Genomic DNA, 26785 nt, shown 5'->3' with positions numbered 1-26785 from the left:
TGTCCTTTCTTGTAGAGTGCATCAGTGTTGGCTGACCAGTCCAGTTTATTGTCCAGGTGGAGACCCAGATATAGGTGCTTACCACCTCCACATTGACCCCCTCAATGGAGACTGGTAGCAGAGCAGGCTTAGACCTGCGTAAATCCACCACCATCTCCTTGGTTTTTGAAGCGTTGAGTTGAAGGTGATTGAGTTTGCACCAATGCACAAAGTCCTCCACCAGGCTCCTGTACTCCTCCTCTTGCTCGTCCCTGATACACCCCACAATTGCAGTATCGTCAGAAAACTTATGCATGTGGCATGACTCGGTGTTGTAGCAGAAGTCAGATGTGTACAGGGTGAACAGGACTGGAGAGAGCACAATTCCCTGTGGCGCTCCGGTGCTGCTGATCACAGTGTCAGAGAGACAGTTCTTCAGTCTGACGAACTGTGGTCGCTCGGTCAGGTAATCTGTAATCCAGGTTACCAGGTGAGTGTCCACACCCATCTGCAAGAGCTTGTCTCCCAGTCTGAGGGGTTGGATGGTGTTAAAAGCACTTGAGAAATCAAAGAACATGATTCTTACAGCACTTTTCCCCTTGTCTAGGTGAGAATGTGTCCTGTGTAAAAGATAAGTGATGGCATCGTCCACGCCCACTTTCTCATGCAAACTGTAACAGGTCTAGTGCATAGAAGATGTGTTACAACTAATATTTTTACCACATGATTTTTTTTTTTTTTTAATTATATATGTAAAAGCTACCTTTTTTTAGAAAATATACACCTCTTGGAAATTTGCCAGTAGAATGTGTTTTACAGGTTTAAGCTCAGCAAATACTTGTCATGTTAACTTTGTGTGTTAAGTGTGTTCTATGACTATAAAAAAGTTTAATGATAAAAAAAATATTTTCTTTTGGTTTCTCTCTACACTTGGTTTCTCTCTACACACATGTAGACCTACCCTTAAATATAATGACCCATAATGTTGCAAAGGCAATATAACCCTTTTGCAATTATGTAGGCCTAAGCACATAATGTAATCTGAAAACTGCTGCCCTGATTAAAAATCAATGCAACTGATCTCAGCTGGTATTCTGTCTATAATGGAGGAGTGAAATGGAAATTTCTAAGTGACCCCAAACTTTTGACCGGTTGTGTGTCTTTATTTGTGTTTCCTGCATTCACTGGCGGACCTGCATACATGGGCCGGACTGCATGTGTCGCCCCACCCAAGATGTATCCCCGCCCTTCCCTTCTTACCGCAGTGATGTGTTCTCGTTTTGTCAGCCATTTCCTATCGGACCGCTGGCTATTGCTCCACTAGAACGGCTTATTCGTTCTCTCATATATTGGGCTTGTAATACCGAGCAAAGGCAAGCCATCAAGGACGCTGATCGGTTTATGAAACGCGGTCCTGTGGGTCGTTTAGTACCCCACCCACGCATTTCGGAGTTCCTTTGGACAGAGCTGACAAAAACAAAAACAAAACAAACAAAAATAACAAAGTTACAGGCCAACGTTAATGTGGGAAATCCGCAGTAATGGCTCTGAAGATTGTTAAAGGGAGCATCGATCGGATGTTTGACAAAAACCTTCAGGATCTAGTGCGTGGCATTAGAAATCACAAGGAGGACGAGGTAAGTTCTTATTAATGCAATAGCTTGCATTTGTTTTCCCCCTGAATATTTAGTTAGCGATATCCTGTTCTCATTCAGTTGGCTGGCGTCAGGTAACGGTAACATTAACGTTAGGCTGCGTGACAAAGCAACTAACGTTAGCAAACTAACCTTTGCCGAAAACCACATTCTCGTTATGAAGCTTAACGTCAGCGACCAGGCAAGCTTACCAGCACATTGACCGATATACTGAACGTGAACATTTGCTTTGCTCGGCTGGTTAGCTAAGTCCTAACGTTACCTGAACAGTTAGCTGGGGTCACAAATGCTAACGTTAGCGCTACGCGAAATATTCCACCTTATGACACCTCGTCGGTCTCTGTACCGATGGACAGCAAGTGAATGCTTGCTCTGACAGTCACTACTTGTTGGTGTTGGAATTGTTTTGATTGGACTGATTAAATGAAATGAGAGGGATAAATATCTAGCAAAATGTAAAAACATTTTAGAACAATCATGGTTCATCAACCGTCTCTAGTAAAGATAATGTCAAGGGGCCACGTCATCTTGGAGCCGGAAGTAAATAATCCATATGTCAGGCCTGGAGATTTGCAGTAAACTGGATTCACATGATGTAGCCTATGACCAGAGAATGTCTAATAAGGGCTCTGCTATGACGGGCTCTGCTATGACCCACACAGTACTTTGCAGATTGCGAACAAATGATGCATGGCACAGCTGTTGTATTGACTGTTTTATCGAAACTGTTTCTGGTGATGGGTGCTTTTATTATTATTTTATAACTCACTTTCAGAACAGTTCAGAACAGTACATGCTATGCAGTGTACCGTGTACCGTGTACAGTGTCTCCTGCCACTAAAATAATTCTTGTTGGATTGTGACCAGCATTTTGCATCCATAGCATTGTGGTTAACTGTGGTATGTTATTGTGATATTCTGTTTTTTTTTTTTTGTTTTTTCAATTATCAGCTTGCTAATGAGTTTTGTACTGTCCAGGTTAAGATACAGTGATATTATTGGTCAGTTATGCTGTTGCAGCAAATGGGGATTCTATTAAAATATCCTGTGGAGACTTAAGACATATGTTTAATATAGTATTTTAGTCCTTTTGCTACATTGCTACCTAGATCATTTGTCTTAGGTCCTCTGGAGCCCTGCCGATAGGGTTTCAGGAGTTTTTGTGCAACCTGAAGCTGACTGCTTGGATAAAGTGTCTGTTGTTCAGTCCACTATGCACAGGTCACTAAATTATAAATGTTATTTGAATGAGTTGTGTGGATGTGGTTACCCCCCCCTTTGACTGCAACACAGATGGGTAGCACCCAATTCTACCAATGTGTAGTGTGTGTTAGTGTGTTATGATGGCATATAGTCAGAGATGTTACAGGTTGGTCATTCCGTATCACATCGGCTAAGGTTGTTGCTGCACCATCTCAGATTTTGTTCAAACCTTGTCTAGCCTGTATCATGTGTCCCAAACCCAAGGCCTGTAAAATATTTCTTTTTAAATCCTATGTCTTCATATTTTTACAGCCCTTCATATTAGTCTATTTCAGTTTTATAGCCTGAAAAACATGTTTTCTGGGAAGCAATGTTTAAGCATTAATATCATGAAAAGTATTATTCATAGCCAGCCCTAAACTTTCTAGGATGGAAGACAAACATGCTCTCAGTATGACCTGAATCATTAAAGGATTGTACGGCATGCTCATTGGTGTTCCACAAGGCCCTAGATTTGGAAGTGCAAAAAGAGTGACATTAAGGGTAGTATAAACTTGTTTTTGTACACATTTGGTATCGACAATTATTTTTTTCTTTAAATGCAACAGGCTAGTAAGCCAATGGAAGTATGTCAATGTGGCCCTTTAGTGGGTAATGTTGAAGTAGGTCAATGTATAGATCTTTAGTGATCAAAGTGGCAATGTTATACCATAGATTACTAGATGGCCTAGAGTAGTAATGGGAGAGAGAAATGTGAAAATTGGCCTATGATAGTGCAATAGAATTAGAATCTCTATCACGATTATGCATGTTGATGACACAATCGTGAAATTTAGAGCTACGAGTTGCAACCGGCTGCAACGCATCATCCTCATCTTGAGTGAACATGGCTGGAAGTGAAATGGAGGAGCTGGTGAAAAAGGCCGGTGCAACATCCATTATTTGGACTTGGTTCAGATTTAAGCCGTCCGATGAGCAGCATCAAACTATACCCTATAGAGCAGAGGTGGGCAAACTACGGCCTGCCACGCACTTTAATCTGGCCCGCCGATAATTTAATTAGGTTATCATAGGCTGCTCACTATTTTTTTTTCTGCAATTGTCAACGTTGTGCTTAGTTTTACTGCTAACTGCTTTTCACACTTCTTAGAGAACGTTTACAATGTTACAATGTATGTTACATAGAGATGATGCTCTAGTAATCTCCATTGCAGCAGATCTAACTTGAACACTATGCTACTCCATTAAATTGGGAACGCGTTTGAGCGCGCACAAGAGGGAAATAGTGGCAGATTCCAGCTGGCTTGTCATTGTTAATAATTGCTATCTCCTTTTGTATAAGAAACTTAGCAAAGATCATATGTTAAAGTTTCTGCATCTAGTGTACTTGAATTTCATTTATACAACATTAAGTTGTACTATAGTTTTGCACAATAAATCAAAACTACATGCTACATACTACAAAATCAATTGACAAAAATGCACCATGCACATAGCCTACAAAACCATGTTTATATTTACAGTGTAACGATAGTGCAGACAAACTGTCATTGGTATGCAAAACTATAAACTGACAATCAAGGTAGGCTAGTCTGCTGTTGTGGGAGACTTTGCTGGCTATCGTTAGTCAGCCAACATTAGGTAATGTAAAATGAACATGCAGCTAGCATATTTTGACAGTTTTAGATTAGGCAGCATATGCCTGCTGTATTATAACACAGACAGAAACCGCTTTCTTTTTGTAGGCCTACTTTATAGTTATTTGCTGTTGTGATAGAAACATCTTCACCAGCATTGATTAGCCTACTCACCAAGACTATGCCTACTCCGTTCATCATCATCATCATCATCATCATCATCATCAACCGTTTTTTATTCAGGGAGAAATTGACTGAGCATCAAGCTCTTTTACAGCAACAGGGCTTAAAATTCATTTTTCAAAATGGGGGGGAATTCCCCCCTTAGGTTATTCATGTAGGGGGGATTTACACAATTTGGGGGGGAGGGGGGTCGATTCTGATACCAAATCAAGAATTGCGATTTCGATACTTCTTCGAAACTTTTTTTAAAAATGTGTTTGATTTTGGGGCCCCACCACCCTGATGCCATCAGTAATATATATATATAAATATATATAATATATAATAAATATATATGTTTCTATTTCATATATTTTTAAATTCATATAGAGTGTATTTAGGTAATAATGTATTTTTTAATGTATCTTTCTGGGATCAAGTGTTGACGTGATTTGAGCTAGCAGGATAGTTACCAAGGAGCTCTTTCCAGATGTAAAAGTTTGCCATGGTTGCGTAGCCTATTTGCTTAAGTGCAAAGTGGTTCTCTCTCTCTCTCTCTCTCTCTCTCTCTCTCTCTCTCTCTCTCTCTCTCTCTCTCTCTGTGTGTGTCTGCGTCTGCATATTAACGTCATCAGACAGGCTGTAAAAGTGTATGCGGGAATTTCTCGCATTATGATGGCTAGAGTTGCGGGACTTTAACAAATTATGCGCAATACCTGCAATCCCGCAGTGAAATTTAAGCCCTGAGCAATGCCCTGAGTTACAAAATATACAACAACAATAATCAAAACAACAAAACACAAACAATATAAAGATACAAAAGGCCAATAATAATAATATTAAAATATTATTTTCCTTCAATGATAAATTAATTTCTTGCTGGGTGTTATTTCTCCAAATTCTCGAGAGTTTCATAATTAGGCTATAAGGCTGTTGTATGCATATGCCTATGCATTTACATTTTCAACCTGGCCAGTGTCAAAACTGTGGTATGATCCATTATTCTCTATGGATATTATTCACTGAACTCCCCCTTGCTATGTCAAATTCTATTTTGGAATGTTATTTAGTAATAAAAACAACTGTAGACTGTCTTAAATGTTAATGTTAGCGCATTTAAAGATGAACTATTTTTAGAATCAGGTGTGTTGTGGGAAATTTCATGTAATTGGTCCAAAAAAATGATTTTGTTGCAGCAAATAATAATATGCCATTGCTGAGCATTTGTGGCTGCAATGTAGTAGCTTGCTAAGTAATTAGTCTAAATACTCTTCCATGTGTTAATGTAAATTACATTTTAAAACAATAAAATTAAGTGATACGTGCAATAAGTGGTGGTGAAAAGAAGTAGGCTAGGCTACAACCAGCAATGGATAATTTCCTAAAAAGGAAAAATGCTGAACTGGGCCCTGGACAACATTCTAACCCAGAAGATGAAGGGCCTAGTATGAATAGTGGTCAAAGGAAAGCAAAAACAGTGAACTCGAGGCAATACAGCGAAAGTTATCTTTCATTTGGATTTGCTTTCAACGGGGATCAGACTGCACAGACACTGTAATGTTTGGTCTGTGGGGAAAAGCTATCCAACAGTGCCATGGTCCCAAGCAAGTTTAAACGTCATCTCCAAACTAAACACCCATCACTTCAAAACAATTTGACAAAACAACTTTAATGAGAAAAACCACAAAGATGTCTGAGAGAGCTCTCAAAGTTAGCTACTTGAAAGCTGAACTTGTAGCCAAATCAAAAAAGCAGCACACTATGGCAGAGACTTTAATACTACCTGCCTGCAAAGCCAAATCAAAAGCCACACCCTATGGTTAAAGAAGTCCCTCTCTCAGATAACACAATTGCCAAACGTATTGATAACATGTCTGAAGACATCGAAAGTCTTTTGAAAAAGATACACATTTGTGAGAAATTTGCATTGCAACTTGATGAGTCTAGACATTAGTGGACATGCTCAACTCTGCCAATGTGCGTTTTGTGGATGGAGACGGCATCAGAGAAAACTTCCTATTTTGCAAGGCATTGCCAGAAAAAACAACAGGAAAGGAAATTTTCGGGTCACATCAGAATATCTTGAACAAAGGACTTCTGTGGGAAAACTGCTCCAGGGTCTGTACCAACACAGCAGCAGCTATGGTTGGGTGCACCAAAGGCTTCATTAACAAAGTGAAAGAGAGACACCCAGATGTGATTGTTATGCACCACTTTCTGCACCGCGAGGCGCTCGTTGGCAAGACTTTACCAGCAGACCTAGCTCCATTGTCGGATGATGTTGTGCACATGGTAAACTTTGTAGAGACAAGACCTCTGAAAAGCTGCATATTTTCATCTTTATTTGAGGAAATGGGAGCGGAGCATAACGACTTATTGTTCCATATGGATGTCTGATGGTTGTCGCGCAGGGCAAAGTGCTGGCCCGTGTGTATGAGCTCCGGGGGGAACTAAAAGTGTTTCTGATTGATGAGAGTTGCTATAATGCAGAGCTGCTGGCAAGTGATGAGTGGTGTGCAAGGCTGGCATACTTGACAGATATATTACAGCATCTAAATGAACTGAACACACAAATGCAAGGCTGAATAGAAAACCTGCTCACAAGCACAGACAAAATAAATGGATTCTGTTCAAAGGTGCACCTCTGGCAACAACATCTGGAAAGTGCCAACCTTGACTGTTCCCCCTCACTCAGAAATGGCAAGGAGATGTCAACACTGCTGCACTGTGAGACATTAGGTAAAATTTGAAAACTTTTGAGGAGAAGTTTTCATTTCCCCTCAACCTCCACTGAATGCCTTGACTGGGTTAGGGAGGGACCCATATAGCTCAGCAGTTTTTGAAAAGGCCATGACTTTGCAGGAGCAGGAGGAACTAACTGGACTGAGGGGCCATACACACGACGCCGGTTTTTGTGAAACCGGTGAGGTTTTGTTAACGGTTACGCCTTGCATGTACACGACGCCGGCAGTTTAGGAGACTGAAACCGATAGCTTTTGAAACCGGCTTCCGAAGTGGGAACTTTTGAAATCGCCGGCTAACTTTCGCCGTGTAGACGCCTGTAGGTGCGAAGCCGGCAACTTTATGACGACATAGCCCCACCTCTCAACTCAGCCACGGCACTCGACCTGACATGTTGCTTGTCAAAACAAACCAAACCATTTATTTATCATATTAAAATGTTTTTCTTTCCCCTGTCATGATTTATGTGCACAATGTAGCCTATCAGCCTTTAGTGGTTAAGTTAGAAGCACACGTTAGCTTAACTTAGTTAAACATTAGCTTACTGCATGTTAGTGTTTTCTCCAGTGGTGCTCAGACCTAATGCAATGCGTAGGCTAAGTATTTGAAATTTCACATAGCAGTCACATACCTTGAAAATGAACTTTATTAGTTTAACAGTTGAATTGAAAACCGAATTGTCTGTAGTCTCCTTATTTCATGCGACGGCTTAACCAGAGCACTTATTAGACATTCTCTGGCTTAACAAACTGTTTCAACAATGTTTTCTTCTACGCGATTCACGCAAAATTGTCGTGAAGCTTCTGCACAGCGGCGCCATCGACTGGTCTGGCATATGCACTACAGCACATTTAGCTGGTTACACCTCTGTGTGTACATGCAAGGTACATGCAAGACTGTGTTTTTAAAGCTAAGCTTTTCTGATCTCCCTTTGGACAGTTTTTGGTTGACTGCTGTCAATTGACATTGTTTCCATTTTCCACAATCTATTTGAGCTGAGCTTTTCAAGGATGACTGCAAGAGCTGAGAGCTGTTGAGGAAGAGCTTTGTGTGTCTTTTTTCAGTCCCTTCCAGGATATCAGCGTTGTGTTCATCTAAACAGGCCCAGGTTTCACATTGAGTAAATAAAAACAAATTGAAAGACTAAATTGTTATTATTGTAATCGTAATTGTAATATGATCCAACGCAATTACCTAATCGCTAAAGCTACAAATTGTGCACAGTTAATTTTGTCATATTTCTGACTTTTATTTTCATTTCATCCTCCTTGTGCTTCTTGTGCACCATGCGTGCTCACCAATCAGGGGTTGCATAAATTAAAGACACTTTTAGAATATTGAACTGAATCAATGAATTGACATTCAAAAATCATATTGCAAATCGCAATTGCAATATCTGTCAGAAAAATCGCAATTAGATATTTTCCCCAAATCGTGCAGTTGGAGGTTTGCCATGGGATTTTCTTAATGTGAAAAATGTGCTGTGGCTCAAAGGTTGAAAAAACACTGTGCTAGCTGCCCATCCCATGAGTACACTGAAAAATCCAATCTCTGTAGGCAGCCCATGCTCCAAAAATGGGAAGCAAACTAAGTGGGGGCAGCCTGTTTACCCGGCTACCTCTCAGGTGTGTTTTGTTTTGTCCATTCAACATTGCATCAAACTGTAAAAAAAATTGTGAACTCCAGCCTTGTTTCCATAGCTTACAGGACCTATAGGACCTAACCATTCAGCCTTATATTTGCTGCACTATCGCAACACTATTTAGATGAACTAAAATGGCACAGCAGCTGCAGCACATACTCTCCCCACACTGATACACCATTGCTAAATCCTTTATTATAATTTTGCTTCCATGCAGTTACAGTAACCTAAACATTCTTATTACCTAAATGAGTCAATCCACCTTGGAGGCGAAAAATATCAGTGCAGGTTTTAAATATCAACATTTTTGCATCAGCTTAGTAGGGTTGGGCACCGAAACACGGTTCTGATATGGCACCGGTGCCGACGCAAACGGTAGTAACTACATCGAATAACAATGTGGATTTCGGTGCCACTTAAATCTCACGTTTTTTTTTTTTGTTTGTTTGTTTTTTTTTAAAATACGAGCTATCACTACACGTCATGCACCATCTCTAACGTCTTGCTCTGATAGCAACACATCCAGATACAGTTAGCTAACATAAACACTAGATGTATAAGCTGAAAGCAGAGGGGTGCACCAGGCTAGTGGACAGTGTTTGACAGCTTGCATGACCCCATGCCAAGTAGGCTAATCAATATTACGAGCTCCTGTCAAAATCTAGCAGTAAGCCTAACTACACACAAGCAAAAGGCTATGAAACAACATCAACAGTATACTTTACACAATAATCTTGCTAATGTGCTAACTGACATTTATTTGAAATTTTATCAGTAAAGTTGTAATGTGAACTTTATTTCACGGTGTGTTCCGAACAACATAATGACATGACATTCTTTCATGTATGTCATATGAAGATCATGCTAAAAGTTAGCTTGCAAAAACACAAATACCGTATGTAGGTTACATAGCTCTGCATTGATATCCCTAAGCTGTCAAAGAGGCTACAGAATCATCTCCGTACGTTATCGCTAATTAAGCTCCTCTGATGGGGTAGCCTGTTAGCGCAGTTGCTGTTAAAATGCCTAGCGCTGGGAATCTGAACAGTTCAACACCGGCATATTATGTAACATGTTTAAAATGATTGCGTGTTATTGGGGAAAACATCATTAAATGTCTTGAAGAATTTGGGAACACACTGAATGAACTAACCCTTGACGTTAGATTAGGTTGCTTGCAAATGCCGTTGTCAATGACCGGGCAGTTCCATGGCAAGCGGTTTTAACATACCTTATGGCAAGTCGCCTACACTGTATAAACTTGAAAGCAGAGCTTACCATTGTGTGTGCATCCATGGCAAGCTGCTTTAACATTTAAATGTATTGTAGAAGCAATGAGATATTGATAGTAAACTAGAAATGCAATTCCAAGGAATTACCAGTGCATGAAAATGCTAAAGTTGTGATGTAAAATATCATGTATAGTTAAAACAGATAATACAGAGATGGTTACTACGGTGATGCTAGGATAGACATGGTGGTTGCATAGCTTAATAAAAGTTGATAGTTTAAAAGTAGACTGTTTAAAAGCTGAACGTAGAGAGTTTAAAAGTTGTTGATAGACAGTAGATAGTTTTAAAGTTGTTGATAGACAGCTAGTTTAATAGATAGTTTAATGATAGTTTAAAAGTAGACCGTTTAAAAGTTTAAGGTAAATAGTTTAAAAGTTGTTGACAGACTGGAAGTTTAATGAATGTTGATATTCAAATAGTTTAATGGCTGTGTATAGGTAGATATTTGACGATAACTGAAAGTTGGAATGGCTCTAATGTTTGCTAGCAGTTATGCTAAGATTTTTAAATATGCTAACCATGCTACTTAGCTAACGTTTTCTAGCAGTTTTGCTAAACATGCTAACTATGTTAGCAAAGCTAACTATGCTAACCATGCTACTTAGTTAACTTAACTAACATTTTTTAGCAGTTTTGCTAAACATGTTAACTATGTTACCAATGTTAACATGCTAACTATGTTAACCATGTGACTTATCTAACCTAGCTTATCATTTTTAGTAGTTATGTTAACTATGTTAATTAACATGATAACAATGCTAACCATGTGACTTAGCTAACCTAGCTAATCATTTTTAGCAGTTTTACTAAAAATGCTAACAATGTTAGCAATGCTAACATGCTAACTATGCTAACCATGTTAACTAGCTCTTATCATTTTTAGTAGTTATGTTAACTATGTTAATTAACATGATAACAATGCTAACCATGTGACTTATCTAACCTAGCTTATCATTTTTAGTAGTTATGTTAACTATGTTAATTAACATGATAACAATGCTAACCATGTGACTTATCTAACCTAGCTTATCATTTTTAGTAGTTATGTTAACTATGTTAATTAACATGATAACAATGCTAACCATGTGACTTATCTAACCTAGCTTATCATTTTTAGTAGTTATGTTAACTATGTTAATTAACATGATAACAATGCTAACCATGTGACTTATCTAACCTAGCTTATCATTTTTAGTAGTTATGTTAACTATGTTAATTAACATGATAACAATGCTAACCATGTGACTTATCTAACCTAGCTTATCATTTTAGCAGTTTTGCTAAACATGTTAACTATGTTAGCAAAGCTAACTATGCTAACCATGCTACTTAGTTAACTTAACTAACATTTTTAGCAGTTTTGCTAAACATGTTAACTATGTTAATTAACATGATAACAATGCTAACCATGTGACTTATCTAACCTAGCTTATCATTTTTAGTAGTTATGTTAACTATGTTAATTAACATGATAACAATGCTAACCATGTGACTTATCTAACCTAGCTTATCATTTTTAGTAGTTATGTTAACTATGTTAATTAACATGATAACAATGCTAACCATGTGACTTATCTAACCTAGCTTATCATTTTTAGTAGTTATGTTAACTATGTTAATTAACATGATAACAATGCTAACCATGTGACTTATCTAACCTAGCTTATCATTTTTAGTAGTTATGTTAACTATGTTAATTAACATGATAACAATGCTAACCATGTGACTTATCTAACCTAGCTTATCATTTTTAGTAGTTATGTTAACTATGTTAATTAACATGATAACAATGCTAACCATGTGACTTATCTAACCTAGCTTATCATTTTTAGTAGTTATGTTAACTATGTTAATTAACATGATAACAATGCTAACCATGTGACTTATCTAACCTAGCTTATCATTTTTAGTAGTTATGTTAACTATGTTAATTAACATGATAACAATGCTAACCATGTGACTTATCTAACCTAGCTTATCATTTTTAGTAGTTATGTTAACTATGTTAATTAACATGATAACAATGCTAACCATGTGACTTATCTAACCTAGCTTATCATTTTTAGTAGTTATGTTAACTATGTTAATTAACATGATAACAATGCTAACCATGTGACTTATCTAACCTAGCTTATCATTTTTAGTAGTTATGTTAACTATGTTAATTAACATGATAACAATGCTAACCATGTGACTTATCTAACCTAGCTTATCATTTTTAGTAGTTATGTTAACTATGTTAATTAACATGATAACAATGCTAACCATGTGACTTATCTAACCTAGCTTATCATTTTTAGTAGTTATGTTAACTATGTTAATTAACATGATAACAATGCTAACCATGTGACTTATCTAACCTAGCTTATCATTTTAGCAGTTATGCTAAGATTTTTAAATATGCTAACCATGCTACTTAGCTAATGTTTTCTAGCAGTTTTGCTAAACATGTTAACTATGTTAGCAAAGCTAACTATGCTAACCATGCTACTTAGTTAACTTAACTAACATTTTTAGCAGTTTTGCTAAACATGTTAACTATGTTAATTAACATGATAACAATGCTAACCATGTGACTTATCTAACCTAGCTTATCATTTTTAGTAGTTATGTTAACTATGTTAATTAACATGATAACAATGCTAACCATGTGACTTATCTAACCTAGCTTATCATTTTTAGTAGTTATGTTAACTATGTTAATTAACATGATAACAATGCTAACCATGTGACTTATCTAACCTAGCTTATCATTTTTAGTAGTTATGTTAACTATGTTAATTAACATGATAACAATGCTAACCATGTGACTTATCTAACCTAGCTTATCATTTTTAGTAGTTATGTTAACTATGTTAATTAACATGATAACAATGCTAACCATGTGACTTATCTAACCTAGCTTATCATTTTTAGTAGTTATGTTAACTATGTTAATTAACATGATAACAATGCTAACCATGTGACTTATCTAACCTAGCTTATCATTTTTAGTAGTTATGTTAACTATGTTAATTAACATGATAACAATGCTAACCATGTGACTTATCTAACCTAGCTTATCATTTTTAGTAGTTATGTTAACTATGTTAATTAACATGATAACAATGCTAACCATGTGACTTATCTAACCTAGCTTATCATTTTTAGTAGTTATGTTAACTATGTTAATTAACATGATAACAATGCTAACCATGTGACTTATCTAACCTAGCTTATCATTTTTAGTAGTTATGTTAACTATGTTAATTAACATGATAACAATGCTAACCATGTGACTTATCTAACCTAGCTTATCATTTTTAGTAGTTATGTTAACTATGTTAATTAACATGATAACAATGCTAACCATGTGACTTATCTAACCTAGCTTATCATTTTTAGTAGTTATGTTAACTATGTTAATTAACATGATAACAATGCTAACCATGTGACTTATCTAACCTAGCTTATCATTTTTAGTAGTTATGTTAACTATGTTAATTAACATGATAACAATGCTAACCATGTGACTTATCTAACCTAGCTTATCATTTTTAGTAGTTATGTTAACTATGTTAATTAACATGATAACAATGCTAACCATGTGACTTATCTAACCTAGCTTATCATTTTTAGTAGTTATGTTAACTATGTTAATTAACATGATAACAATGCTAACCATGTGACTTATCTAACCTAGCTTATCATTTTTAGTAGTTATGTTAACTATGTTAATTAACATGATAACAATGCTAACCATGTGACTTATCTAACCTAGCTTATCATTTTTAGTAGTTATGTTAACTATGTTAATTAACATGATAACAATGCTAACCATGTGACTTATCTAACCTAGCTTATCATTTTTAGTAGTTATGTTAACTATGTTAATTAACATGATAACAATGCTAACCATGTGACTTATCTAACCTAGCTTATCATTTTTAGTAGTTATGTTAACTATGTTAATTAACATGATAACAATGCTAACCATGTGACTTATCTAACCTAGCTTATCATTTTTAGTAGTTATGTTAACTATGTTAATTAACATGATAACAATGCTAACCATGTGACTTATCTAACCTAGCTTATCATTTTTAGTAGTTATGTTAACTATGTTAATTAACATGATAACAATGCTAACCATGTGACTTATCTAACCTAGCTTATCATTTTTAGTAGTTATGTTAACTATGTTAATTAACATGATAACAATGCTAACCATGTGACTTATCTAACCTAGCTTATCATTTTTAGTAGTTATGTTAACTATGTTAATTAACATGATAACAATGCTAACCATGTGACTTATCTAACCTAGCTTATCATTTTAGCAGTTTTGCTAAACATGTTAACTATGTTAATTAACATGATAACAATGCTAACCATGTGACTTATCTAACCTAGCTTATCATTTTTAGTAGTTATGTTAACTATGTTAATTAACATGATAACAATGCTAACCATGTGACTTATCTAACCTAGCTTATCATTTTTAGTAGTTATGTTAACTATGTTAATTAACATGATAACAATGCTAACCATGTGACTTATCTAACCTAGCTTATCATTTTTAGTAGTTATGTTAACTATGTTAATTAACATGATAACAATGCTAACCATGTGACTTATCTAACCTAGCTTATCATTTTTAGTAGTTATGTTAACTATGTTAATTAACATGATAACAATGCTAACCATGTGACTTATCTAACCTAGCTTATCATTTTTAGTAGTTATGTTAACTATGTTAATTAACATGATAACAATGCTAACCATGTGACTTATCTAACCTAGCTTATCATTTTTAGTAGTTATGTTAACTATGTTAATTAACATGATAACAATGCTAACCATGTGACTTATCTAACCTAGCTTATCATTTTTAGTAGTTATGTTAACTATGTTAATTAACATGATAACAATGCTAACCATGTGACTTATCTAACCTAGCTTATCATTTTTAGTAGTTATGTTAACTATGTTAATTAACATGATAACAATGCTAACCATGTGACTTATCTAACCTAGCTTATCATTTTTAGTAGTTATGTTAACTATGTTAATTAACATGATAACAATGCTAACCATGTGACTTATCTAACCTAGCTTATCATTTTTAGTAGTTATGTTAACTATGTTAATTAACATGATAACAATGCTAACCATGTGACTTATCTAACCTAGCTTATCATTTTTAGTAGTTATGTTAACTATGTTAATTAACATGATAACAATGCTAACCATGTGACTTATCTAACCTAGCTTATCATTTTTAGTAGTTATGTTAACTATGTTAATTAACATGATAACAATGCTAACCATGTGACTTATCTAACCTAGCTTATCATTTTTAGTAGTTATGTTAACTATGTTAATTAACATGATAACAATGCTAACCATGTGACTTATCTAACCTAGCTTATCATTTTTAGTAGTTATGTTAACTATGTTAATTAACATGATAACAATGCTAACCATGTGACTTATCTAACCTAGCTTATCATTTTTAGTAGTTATGTTAACTATGTTAATTAACATGATAACAATGCTAACCATGTGACTTATCTAACCTAGCTTATCATTTTTAGTAGTTATGTTAACTATGTTAATTAACATGATAACAATGCTAACCATGTGACTTATCTAACCTAGCTTATCATTTTTAGTAGTTATGTTAACTATGTTAATTAACATGATAACAATGCTAACCATGTGACTTATCTAACCTAGCTTATCATTTTTAGTAGTTATGTTAACTATGTTAATTAACATGATAACAATGCTAACCATGTGACTTATCTAACCTAGCTTATCATTTTTAGTAGTTATGTTAACTATGTTAATTAACATGATAACAATGCTAACCATGTGACTTATCTAACCTAGCTTATCATTTTTAGTAGTTATGTTAACTATGTTAATTAACATGATAACAATGCTAACCATGTGACTTATCTAACCTAGCTTATCATTTTTAGTAGTTATGTTAACTATGTTAATTAACATGATAACAATGCTAACCATGTGACTTATCTAACCTAGCTTATCATTTTTAGTAGTTATGTTAACTATGTTAATTAACATGATAACAATGCTAACCATGTGACTTATCTAACCTAGCTTATCATTTTTAGTAGTTATGTTAACTATGTTAATTAACATGATAACAATGCTAACCATGTGACTTATCTAACCTAGCTTATCATTTTTAGTAGTTATGTTAACTATGTTAATTAACATGATAACAATGCTAACCATGTGACTTATCTAACCTAGCTTATCATTTTTAGTAGTTATGTTAACTATGTTAATTAACATGATAACAATGCTAACCATGTGACTTATCTAACCTAGCTTATCATTTTTAGTAGTTATGTTAACTTAACTATGTTAACCATGCTAACCAAAGTTCAGTAGATTAAAGGGTTAAATTGTTTAACAGTGAAATGTTGTAGTGAGGACTTTTATTTTGAAACAGTTTTTGGCAGAGGAAGCAGTTGAACAGGATGTGTAGTCTTAATAGGGCCAGTTTGTATGCTTACAGTCTGAGACTGGCAGTTGATCCAGGTGGCCTGAACACCTGCCATAGGATTCTAATTGCTTAACGGCCGTATTATGATGTCACAATCGGCAATGTTAAGTCTACGGGGATTTTTAAAACGTTTTTCTTTAATAGTTTAAAAAGTATAAAAGTTTCAAAGTTGAAAAGACATAGCAGCTTCGTCCGTTTGAATACCTACATTACAAAGTTTGAATGAAGTTTCTAAGTTAAACTGTTCAAGAGAAATAGCGTGGTAAGCAGAATAATAATAAGTTGTTGTTGCCTAGGAAGAACAGTACAGTGCATTTTCATGCACTGTAATTAAATATAACAGTTCAATTCCATGTTCCAATTTGTCTTATCAATAAAAAGCAATTCATGCTTTAGACCATTTTATTTTAAAGACAAAGTACCGGTTCAGGCACCGTTTTGGCACCGGCACCATTTTAAAAGTATCGATTTAGCACCGGTATCGGATAAAACCCAAACGATACCCAACCCTACAGCTAAGCCTATTTTACGCTTGTATGGAAAGAACAGAAGTCAATAGACCATAGACTACCTTTGGATAGCTTTTTTCAAAATAGTTTCTAAACGAGGCCTGAACAAAGTGTGAGTGGAAGACGACAGGCACATTTTTTAAAAATCTAGCTAGACAGATGTCTGTTACATCTAAATTAATTACAGGTTAGGGTATTAGCTAAGTTGAGAGCCTACACTGAATGAACAAATGTCTGCTAACAATAGACTTAAACTGATTAGGATTTTGATGTATATTCACTGATCAAGTAATTACAAATGAAACCTAGCCTACATAATGCAACATTTAATTAGTATGTGGAGTTAAAGTGGATTGTAATGAGAAAAAACAAAGCACAATGTCTTGCACATTCACAATCTCACATGAAATCACCTGAAATACCATAGATTTGTGTGCAGTGAATCCCATGTCTGCAGGGGGGAATTCAAAGCTACAAACTCTAACGCTTGCATGAAGATCTTATCAATCTGGTTGCCTATTTTGCTGTTTGTCGTTTTAATTTAGCTTTAAAAAGTGTTGTGCTACGTAGCCTACAAGGAAAGCTGTAGTGAAAATGGTATCCAATAATGTATTTAATTGTATATGCCATGAAAATGACATGTCCTCTACAGCTTATTTTTTCTCCCTCATCCCCTGCACTCTCCCTCTCCCCTGCATTTCACGGCAGTCTCATGACTGACCCATGACCAGCAAGATTGCATTTATACTGCTCTGTGTGTTGGAGAGAGGGGAGAAGTGAGAGAATGACACTGTTGAAAAAACAAGTAGGAGGAATTTTCATTACTGCTGTGAATTGATTGGAAACACACCCCAGCCATTTTGCTCCCTTAGTTCTCTGATTTTGTTTCACACACATCACATAACTTCCCATCCCAACCAATACTAGTTTGCCTCCTGTATATGCAGCTGTAACATTATAGAATGCAGAAACAGCTGTATAGGTAGTCATGGATACTTACACTGCTGATTTTTAAAATTGTTTTATCATTGTCTTATTGTCTTTGAGTCACTTGATAAGAGCATGGTGAATCGGAGAACTAAACAGGAAGAGAATGTGTGTATCATGTTAAAATGTTTGTAGTTCTGCGTGTCCACATTAAAATGCAAAATCGGAGTACATGTAGGCACACAAACTGACATATTGTTCTTCAATTTTGGTTCATTAATTGCTGATTGGCACCAAAGAATCTAGTGAGAGTGTAACTCTGTCACCGTGTGACTTTCCCCACAAGTATTAACCAAGGGTGTACTAGAAAATGAACTACACACTAATTTGTTACTGTAACTGTCCGTTTCTGCATCTGCAACTGATTTTGACACTGGCCAAACAAAGTGGGGATATCCATGTTACCTTGTCTTATGACTGCTACACCCCTACAGTATGTGTCTTTGTTTGCTAAATTCCTGACATTCCTTTGTTTGCTAAATTCCTTTTTTGTTCTATAAAGTTTTGTTTTCCTTTCCTGTTGGTCTTAACTCTGTCACTATGTAGTCATTCATTCTGTGTCCCGTGGTGATATCAGGCCAGAAAATCTTGGGGTTGCAAACAGTGGTTAAAGTGAGATTTGGCAGGTGGGGTAAATCCAGTGTCAGTGCAATGGGACAACATAGACCGTGGGACAACATAGAGTATCGTGGTGTAGCAGTACTTTTTGGGACAAGATAATGTCACTATGGCACACTTATTTACTTAATATTTGTTTTATTTTGGTCCTACTCTGATATGATGACAATACTATGGTAAAATTTCTGAAGACCACAATATGAAACACAACCTTGTTTTTCTTGTGTTATAACACTAAAAACCAAACTTATTTTAAAACACTTTAATATTTATTGTCCAATTCATTATCAAAACATCACATTATAATAACAATGCTTGGTCGATTACATAGGCTATCCATGGCCTGATTTTAAAAGAAAATCTAAAATGAATGACTTGGACTTCCTTCCTGTTCTGTTTAGGCTACATTTCCATAGGATGCATTTTGTATCCTCTCTTATTTTCATCCTCCTCTATCTTCAAGAATGAAGTTATGAACACTACATTACCAACGTGTTTTCCAATTAGGAAAGTATTCATAGACAATATTTTTTTTCTGTTAATATTGACAAGCTGGAGTGCTAGCCAGCTACCTTGCAGTTAACCTAATGTTCGTTACTGACCAGCAGATGAACATCTAGAGCCATACTACCCTGCATATAGTCTAAACTCAGAGCCTTGTTTCTTTTAGTTGTATTTGTTGTCCTGTTTAAATTGTGGAATTATAACATTACTTCACTTTCAACTTTAACTCCACTCCAACATCCACTTGCTCTGGCTAGAACAGCAACTACAAACACAGTGACTTTATCTGCATGCGAGAACTGGGATAGATGCACTCAAATCAGCCAGGAGAATCAGGAGATCATAACGTTGGGAATGGACAAGAGGGGGATAACGCTTGTTTGTGAAGGTGGGGTCAGGGGATATCACATTTTGATTTGTTGAACACTGTGAATGATCCTGAAAAAGAGCCAGTCTGCAATTTGACGGTGCACGTGAAAATTAATTCCCCATTTGTTTTTAACAATACCATCGCACTATCGTTGGTATGAATGAATCTATTTATTTATTTATTTATTAATTATTTCTGAGCTGCCAGAAAGCAGTTAACCCCTGGTTGCAAATATCTAACATGCTTAATGGAAACGGTGGCTTTTGTTTTCATTTGCAATTATTTTAGCCTATTTTCTACTTAATGCTGCTAATGAAAATGTAGTGGAGTGAAAGTATACATTTTAATTCTAAAAATGTATTGAAGTAAAAGTAGGAGGAAAAATAAAAACTCAATAAAATAAATAAAAAGTACAGATACTCCCCATTCATACTTATGTACTGTACTTAAGTATTTCTACTTACCGGTAGTTACTTTACATCTTTGAATGGAAATAAGGCAAGATGTGCAACAGAGCGATGTTTTTTTTGTGTGTGTGTGTATTGAATCTAGGCTGTAGTCTAGACAAATACCAAATGACACTATTAGATGTAAACCACATTATTGCATTCCAAAAATGCTTACGCTGTACCTACAGTCAGAGAACTAAAAAAGAAAAAGAAATATGAATGCACTTTCCAACACAGAGCTTCTTCTACAATTATTATCTAACAATGGGCAATTGCATGTTTTCTGAGGGCTATAAGTTAATACCAAATATAAAGCTTGGTTGGGTACAGATCCCTAATGGCAAAATGTGTGCAGCCATTTTCTTATTTATTAAATACATAAAATACATTAAATACAAACATTTAGAGCCCTAATTTGAATGATGGACAAAGGAGCAAGGTGTCTCATGCAAGATCTATATAGCTATTGTGTGGTGTGTGGGAGCGTTGAGCTGATTCACTGATGTTTGTGCTTAGGATCTTACTCATAGTATTAAATTAGCAAATAGATTTTGCCTCATCAGAAAATTTGCTTTGGTTAGACTTTGCACTATGTCTGAAATTTAAGAGTGCCCCGAAGGTTTTATTTATTTTTGTTCTGGTGTCAAATATAGTCAGTAAAATCTAATCAGATTGAATCAGTATTTTGTCTGCAAATTCAATACTTTATTAATGTTGTGTCATTTCATTTAGGCATTTAGCCGACACTTTTAACTAGGGCTGTCAAACGATTAATTTTTTTTTTAAATCTCTGAATGTCTATAGTTAATAGCGATTCTCACCAGTGTATCTTGATTAGGTATCAAATGGAAACAAAGAAAGTTACTTTATGAACTTACTTTTAGGACATATATGATTATTTCAAATCAAATTTCAAATGATGTGCAGCAGGCTCTAGATAACACACTGTATTCAGAAATATAGCCGATATAAACTGAAATAAATGCTACAGCAGAAGTGCATGCACAAAATTGCAAAACATGACAAAAGGCATAACAAACAAAAAATACTTAATATATCCTATATTCATTATCTTTGAGTTCAGTTGAAAATAAGGACTTTTCATATTGAGAAATATGCACATATGTAGCCTAGGCCTACAGCATTTTTCAATAAAGTGCATAACAAACAGAAATAGCCTATGTTCAGTTCACGTGTAACTGTGTAGGAGTGTAAACAATGCTTAAACTTGAAGTGCTTCGGCGATTGAGCCGACACAAGTGCCGACATAAGTGCACACTGTCACTTGCCACGCAAATCAGCGCCGAAGTTTTTAACTGGCAAACACTGGATGAACAATGGATTTTATGGAGCGACGCCGACAAAATAGTACTGAATCATACTTTACACGGTGGTGGCAGCAAAGTGCGATACTGGTGTGCAGAGTTGTATTGAGAACAATGGAATCTAATTTAACTGAATGTCGAAAGTGGAGTGCGCTGCACTCATGTCTGCACCGGTGTCCGCAGCGCTTTAAAGCGTCATTCAGCCGACTGGCAATTCAGAACTGCATTGGTGTTTATTATCTTCATGACTACATGACTACTGACTAGGCAGAAGCCTACTAGGAAGTGTTTGTGGCAGTTTGAGGACAAGAAACGGTGCAATAAAGGGTCAAAATAGTAGCATCCAAAGAGGGTCGTTGATAACAGAATAAGTGACAGTGTAAAATAAATCTTTTGGCGCCACGTGATTAATGCAATTAAAAAAAAATAATATGTTATGCTTGGTCCTTAATCTCATTGCGATTAATGTACTTAATAATACTTTTAACCAAAGCGACTTACAACAATCAAGTTACAGTAAAGGTGCAATAAAGAGACAGTGCCACTAGGATGTTGTTAGTGCAGCAACAAGTACTGTTCCCATAGAATAGAATAACAGTTCAAGGGAGGGAGAATAGGGATAGTCAGAATAGAAAAGAGGGTAGTGGTAAGTGCTAGATTAAGCATACCGGCTGTAGTAGTGCTAAGAGAGGAGGTACTGTGGGAAGAGTTTGGTCTTCAGGAGGTTTTTGAAGTTGTGTTGTGCCAATATTTGAGGCATCCACAGCATGTATGGAGAAATTAAGCATAAAACTAGGTGACACAAAACTCTTTCAGCCATTTGAATTATACACAAATTACATGTGGGGTAGCTAGTAGGAACCTGACAATCTATATGGGAATAGTTCAATGTTTAATCATTAAGTGTTCAAAGGCAAGGCAAGTTTATTTATATAGCGCCATTTCATACACAGGGGTAATTAATGTCAGTCCATTTAAAGTGTATCATGGTGAAGAATTAATGGTTGAACTTAATTATGAACTACTGTATCATGAAAACAACAAAAAAGTATTGCTCTGGCTAATTTGAATGACAACGTCCACACATAAACTGTAGCGATAACGACACAAAGAACAATATCATTGGGGATCACTTTCAGAGCGAGTTTGAGAACGAGTAAAAGCTGACAGCCAATCAGAATCTATCAAATTTTAAACATCACATTCTTTAATACAAGGAGAGACTTTCCCTATCGTTGGTCAGTATGGACACTAATGTCATAGTTATCATTATAGTTCTCATTCTTTTACTATCGTTCAAGATGCTGGAGAAGTTTGTTGCCATGGCGCCACAGTGTTCAAACTGTACCAAATAGTACACATACTGAGTATTGAATTGCATGATACAATTGGTATGGTTTTTGTACCCCTTGTGTTCTGTCATTGGTGGGTGCATTTGTGTTACCACTGATACTGTTGATTGTCTTTCAGTGCCTATTTATTTTTACAGACTTCTTTCCTCTTTTGGCAGGCTAAGTACATCTCTACTTGTATCGATGAGATCAAACAGGAGCTGAAACAAGACAACATTGCAGTGAAAGCCAATGCTGTCTGCAAACTTACCTACGTAAGACCATTTTCACACTTTCACACTAAATTAAGTATGTTAGACTGACGCCTGCAGACCAAATATTATATGATGTCTGTTATCAGAAGATGCACTTATAATAAACAAGTCACATAATTATCAAAAGGAGATGCCATTTTAGATGCACATTCTTAATTTACTTATGATGGCCTTGTATTCATAGATTCAATGTAATGTTTGCCATATTTACCCCCTGTTTTCTGTGAGCAGTTACAGATGTTAGGCTATGATGTCAGCTGGGCTGCCTTTAACATAGTTGAGGTGATGAGCTCCTCTAAATTCACATTTAAGGTAAGAACTTTGCATTCTTGACATGTGTTCTATGTTAGGCAAGATTGAACTCAATTTTACAACCTCTAGCAAAAATTACAGAATCACCACTCAGGATATTTATTCAGCTGTTTTATTTAGAAAAAGACAAATTACAGATGTGCCATAAATTAGCTTGCCATAGAGCAAAGAACGTTAAAACATTTCTTCAGGAAAGACATCAAGTCAATGACATGGTCAGCAAACAGTCTGGATCTCAATCCTATTGAAAATTTGTGGTGGAAACTGAAGAAAATTGTGCATGACAAGGCACCATCCTGTAAAGCTGATCTGTCAACTGCAAGTTGAAACCTGATTGACGAAAAGTACTGTTCTACATTAGTGAACTCTATACCTTAGAGGCATAAAAGCCTGAGGAGGTGCATCAAAGTACTAATTATGACCGCCGCGCAGCGAAGCGGCGGTCATATAGGTTTAGTCAGATTTTTTTTTTTTTTTTTTTTTTTTTTTTTTTTTTTTTTTTTTTTTTTAGCATGTCCAAATTTCCGTCAATGATTCCGGGACACTGAAAGACCGGGGTAGACAAAACTTGGTGGGCATGTAACCCCATATGGATAGCATGGAACCATCGTTTTCGCTTTGATCTGTAGCCCCCCGCTGGACTGCACCCCGAAAGGAGGGTAGGGCAGACACAGTTTTCTGTGAATATCTCGAGAACCGTAAGGTTTAGGAGGACCATTATTTTTTGTATGTTGATCTCAAGGGGCCATGTCAACGCATTCCATAACCACTCATTTCATGTATAGCGCCACCTAGTTAAACACAAAAAAGTAAAAATGAGGTGGTGTAATTGAAGGTATCTGTGACCTAACATAGTCAAAACTGCACAAAATTGGAAGTGTAGGATCATTATGACACCCTCTGTATGCACGCCAAGTTTTGTGGAATTCCGTTCATGGGGGGCCACACAATAAATTAATTTATGTTACTATACACCAACTGGCCTGTAGGTGGCCGGAGACAGTTTTCTGTGAATATCTCGAGAACCGTAGGGCCTAGGAGGTCCACTTTTTTTTTGTATGTTGGTCTTAAGGGGGCATGTCAACCCATCCCATTACCACTTATTTCATGTATAAGCCACCTAGTTAAAAATGAAAAAGCATAAAATTAGGTGTTTTCATCTCAATATCTCTGACTGACAAGGTCAAAACTGCACAAAATTAAAAGTGTAGGATCATTATGACACCCTCTGAATGCATGCCAAGTTTTGTGTACTTTCGTTCATGGGGGCCTTACAATAAAATAATTTATGTGTACATTTAGTGGATTACACCAACAAGGATTCCGGGACACTGAAAGACCGGGGTACACAAAACTTGGTGAGCATGTACCCCCATATGGATAGCATGGAACCGTCATTTTTCGTTTTCATCTGCAGCCCCCGGCTGGACTGGACCCCGAAAGGAGGGTAGGGCAGACACAGTTCTCTGTGAATCTTTTATGGTATGTTGGTCTCAAGGGCCCACATAAACCTGGCTCATAATCACTCATTTGTGATTCCCCTCCCCGGTAAAAATGAAAATCAGTAGGATTAAAAAGAAAGCCAAAATAAATATTCATCATCATCATCATGGCTGCATTTTCAGTATTGAAGTAGTCGTTTGTCCACTAGATGGCGCATCGTTGCAGTGAGGCGTAATTTTGTTGGAAGTTAAAAGGGTTGGAAAAACAATGGGACGCTTCATACAAGGACTGTAATTTACATAGCGAACATCTAATAAGGATGGGGCGATGTTCACATGAAGTGTAATTCCCATTTCTTCTTGAAGCGAAATAAATCTGAGGATGTTTATCGGACATGCTTGGTTTTACTGCGAATGCGTTAATCTTGTAATATCAATAAGGACCTAGGTAATGTTACGTTAAGCGTTGGTTGAGTGATGGAGGCATTTGATTTATTGCATTTGTAGAAAACTATAAATGCGGTTATACCAAGCAAATGTATAGCAGCACTGTTTGTATCTTTCGACTGTCATTTATTGCACGTGCTACAAAATCATTCTGTGCAATGGAAGATTTACCAACGTTACACGGTCTGATGCAGTTTTGCCTATACATCGTGAGACTGAGGCGCCTGTTTATTTTGTTTTAAGATGCGTGCAGGGTGTGAGAGGGGAATCGATGTGCTTTGATTACAGCTTGGTAGTTGTAGTCTGTGAAATTAAAAACGTATGTGTGAAGTATCCAAACAATGACACCTTCATTTCATTATGGCTGTTTTAGCAAAACACCTTAAGCTACTGTGTAGTAGGTCCCATTTAGAAGTGGCTACTTCATTTGCTTTCATTGACTCATGGAGCTCGCGTGAATGTTATTACAACTTTTAGCCCGCGATATGACAGTTTAAGTCCGCTTTGATACTGTAAGGTAAGCCATTGGTTTCAAAGGAGATTTTATTTGTGTGTAGCATAGCCTATTGACAATTTATGTTGTCAATAGGCCTACCTTATAATCCTACCTGTAGCTTAGGAAGCTAACAACTTTCTATTAGGATCTAGTTTGTTAGTTACCGTTTTGTCATAACTCCCTGATGCATTTTTGCATTTAGAATAGCCAGGCGTGTATATCTCAATCGGAAAATTAAACAATATCGGGTGCCTATGGACTAGGCTGGAGTGAACCCAGCCTGATCTACCAGCTATTTATTTTTGATTTCTTAAAAGATTGAGCTTGGTCTGATGAAAGCCAGACTAGCCATGGACCTCAGTTAAACAATGCAAGGGAACATGAATCAGCCTATATTTGCACTAACAATAACGGACAAAAGCTCTTCAACGTTGGCCCGTTAAAATGTGTATGAACAGTCTAGCGGCGCATTTCATCAAGGCCCATTTGGACATGTCAGTTATTTGCACCACTGGTTAGATGTAAAACAGCGCCGTTTCAGACTAGGCTACTGTTACTTAATTTGTGCATTAACAATAGCGTTTCAGACTACTGTTACTTAATTTGTGCATTGACAATAAAGTATTACATGAACTAAAGATGACTAAAATCTTATGTAGAAGAAGAAACATTCACAAAAATCCATCCATCCAAAATGACCTTTGTTTTGATAGCTGTTGAAAGCGGCATGGAACTGACAGAGATGTTTTTGTTTATAAATACATAAAAATAAATAAATAAATAACATTATGCTGATACCTTTTGCTTTTCCCAAATACAATGTAGCCTACAGGTGTAAGTGACCTTTCATCAATCCAGTTGCAATGGATGAACTGTGATGAACTGCCC

The 26785-nt window shown here is 36.1% G+C and overlaps 1 protein-coding gene across 5 annotated transcripts in view; it reads left to right on the top strand.

The window, feature by feature from the left end:
• Window positions 1-1234: 1234 nt before the first annotated feature.
• The window catches only part of ap3d1 (adaptor related protein complex 3 subunit delta 1), an 83884-nt gene continuing 58333 nt past the window's right edge, over window positions 1235-26785 (top strand). For 2 of the 5 annotated variants that reach the window (XM_048251676.1, XM_048251675.1), the window contains exons 1-3: window positions 1235-1616; window positions 23105-23200; window positions 23432-23512. In XM_048251676.1, coding sequence (XP_048107633.1) covers window positions 1521-1616; window positions 23105-23200; window positions 23432-23512 — 273 coding nt within the window. In that variant the 5' untranslated portion in view covers window positions 1235-1520. The remainder of the gene's footprint in view (window positions 1617-23104; window positions 23201-23431; window positions 23513-26785) is intronic. The other 3 variants (XM_048251677.1, XM_048251678.1, XM_048251679.1) reach the window with 2 other exon arrangements.

This window comes from Alosa alosa, chromosome 9 (assembly GCF_017589495.1).
Source record: "Alosa alosa isolate M-15738 ecotype Scorff River chromosome 9, AALO_Geno_1.1, whole genome shotgun sequence".
Taxonomy (NCBI): Eukaryota; Metazoa; Chordata; class Actinopteri; order Clupeiformes; family Clupeidae; genus Alosa; species Alosa alosa.
Note: the sequence above shows the minus strand (reverse complement) of the source record. Positions and strands in the feature narration are given on the sequence as shown.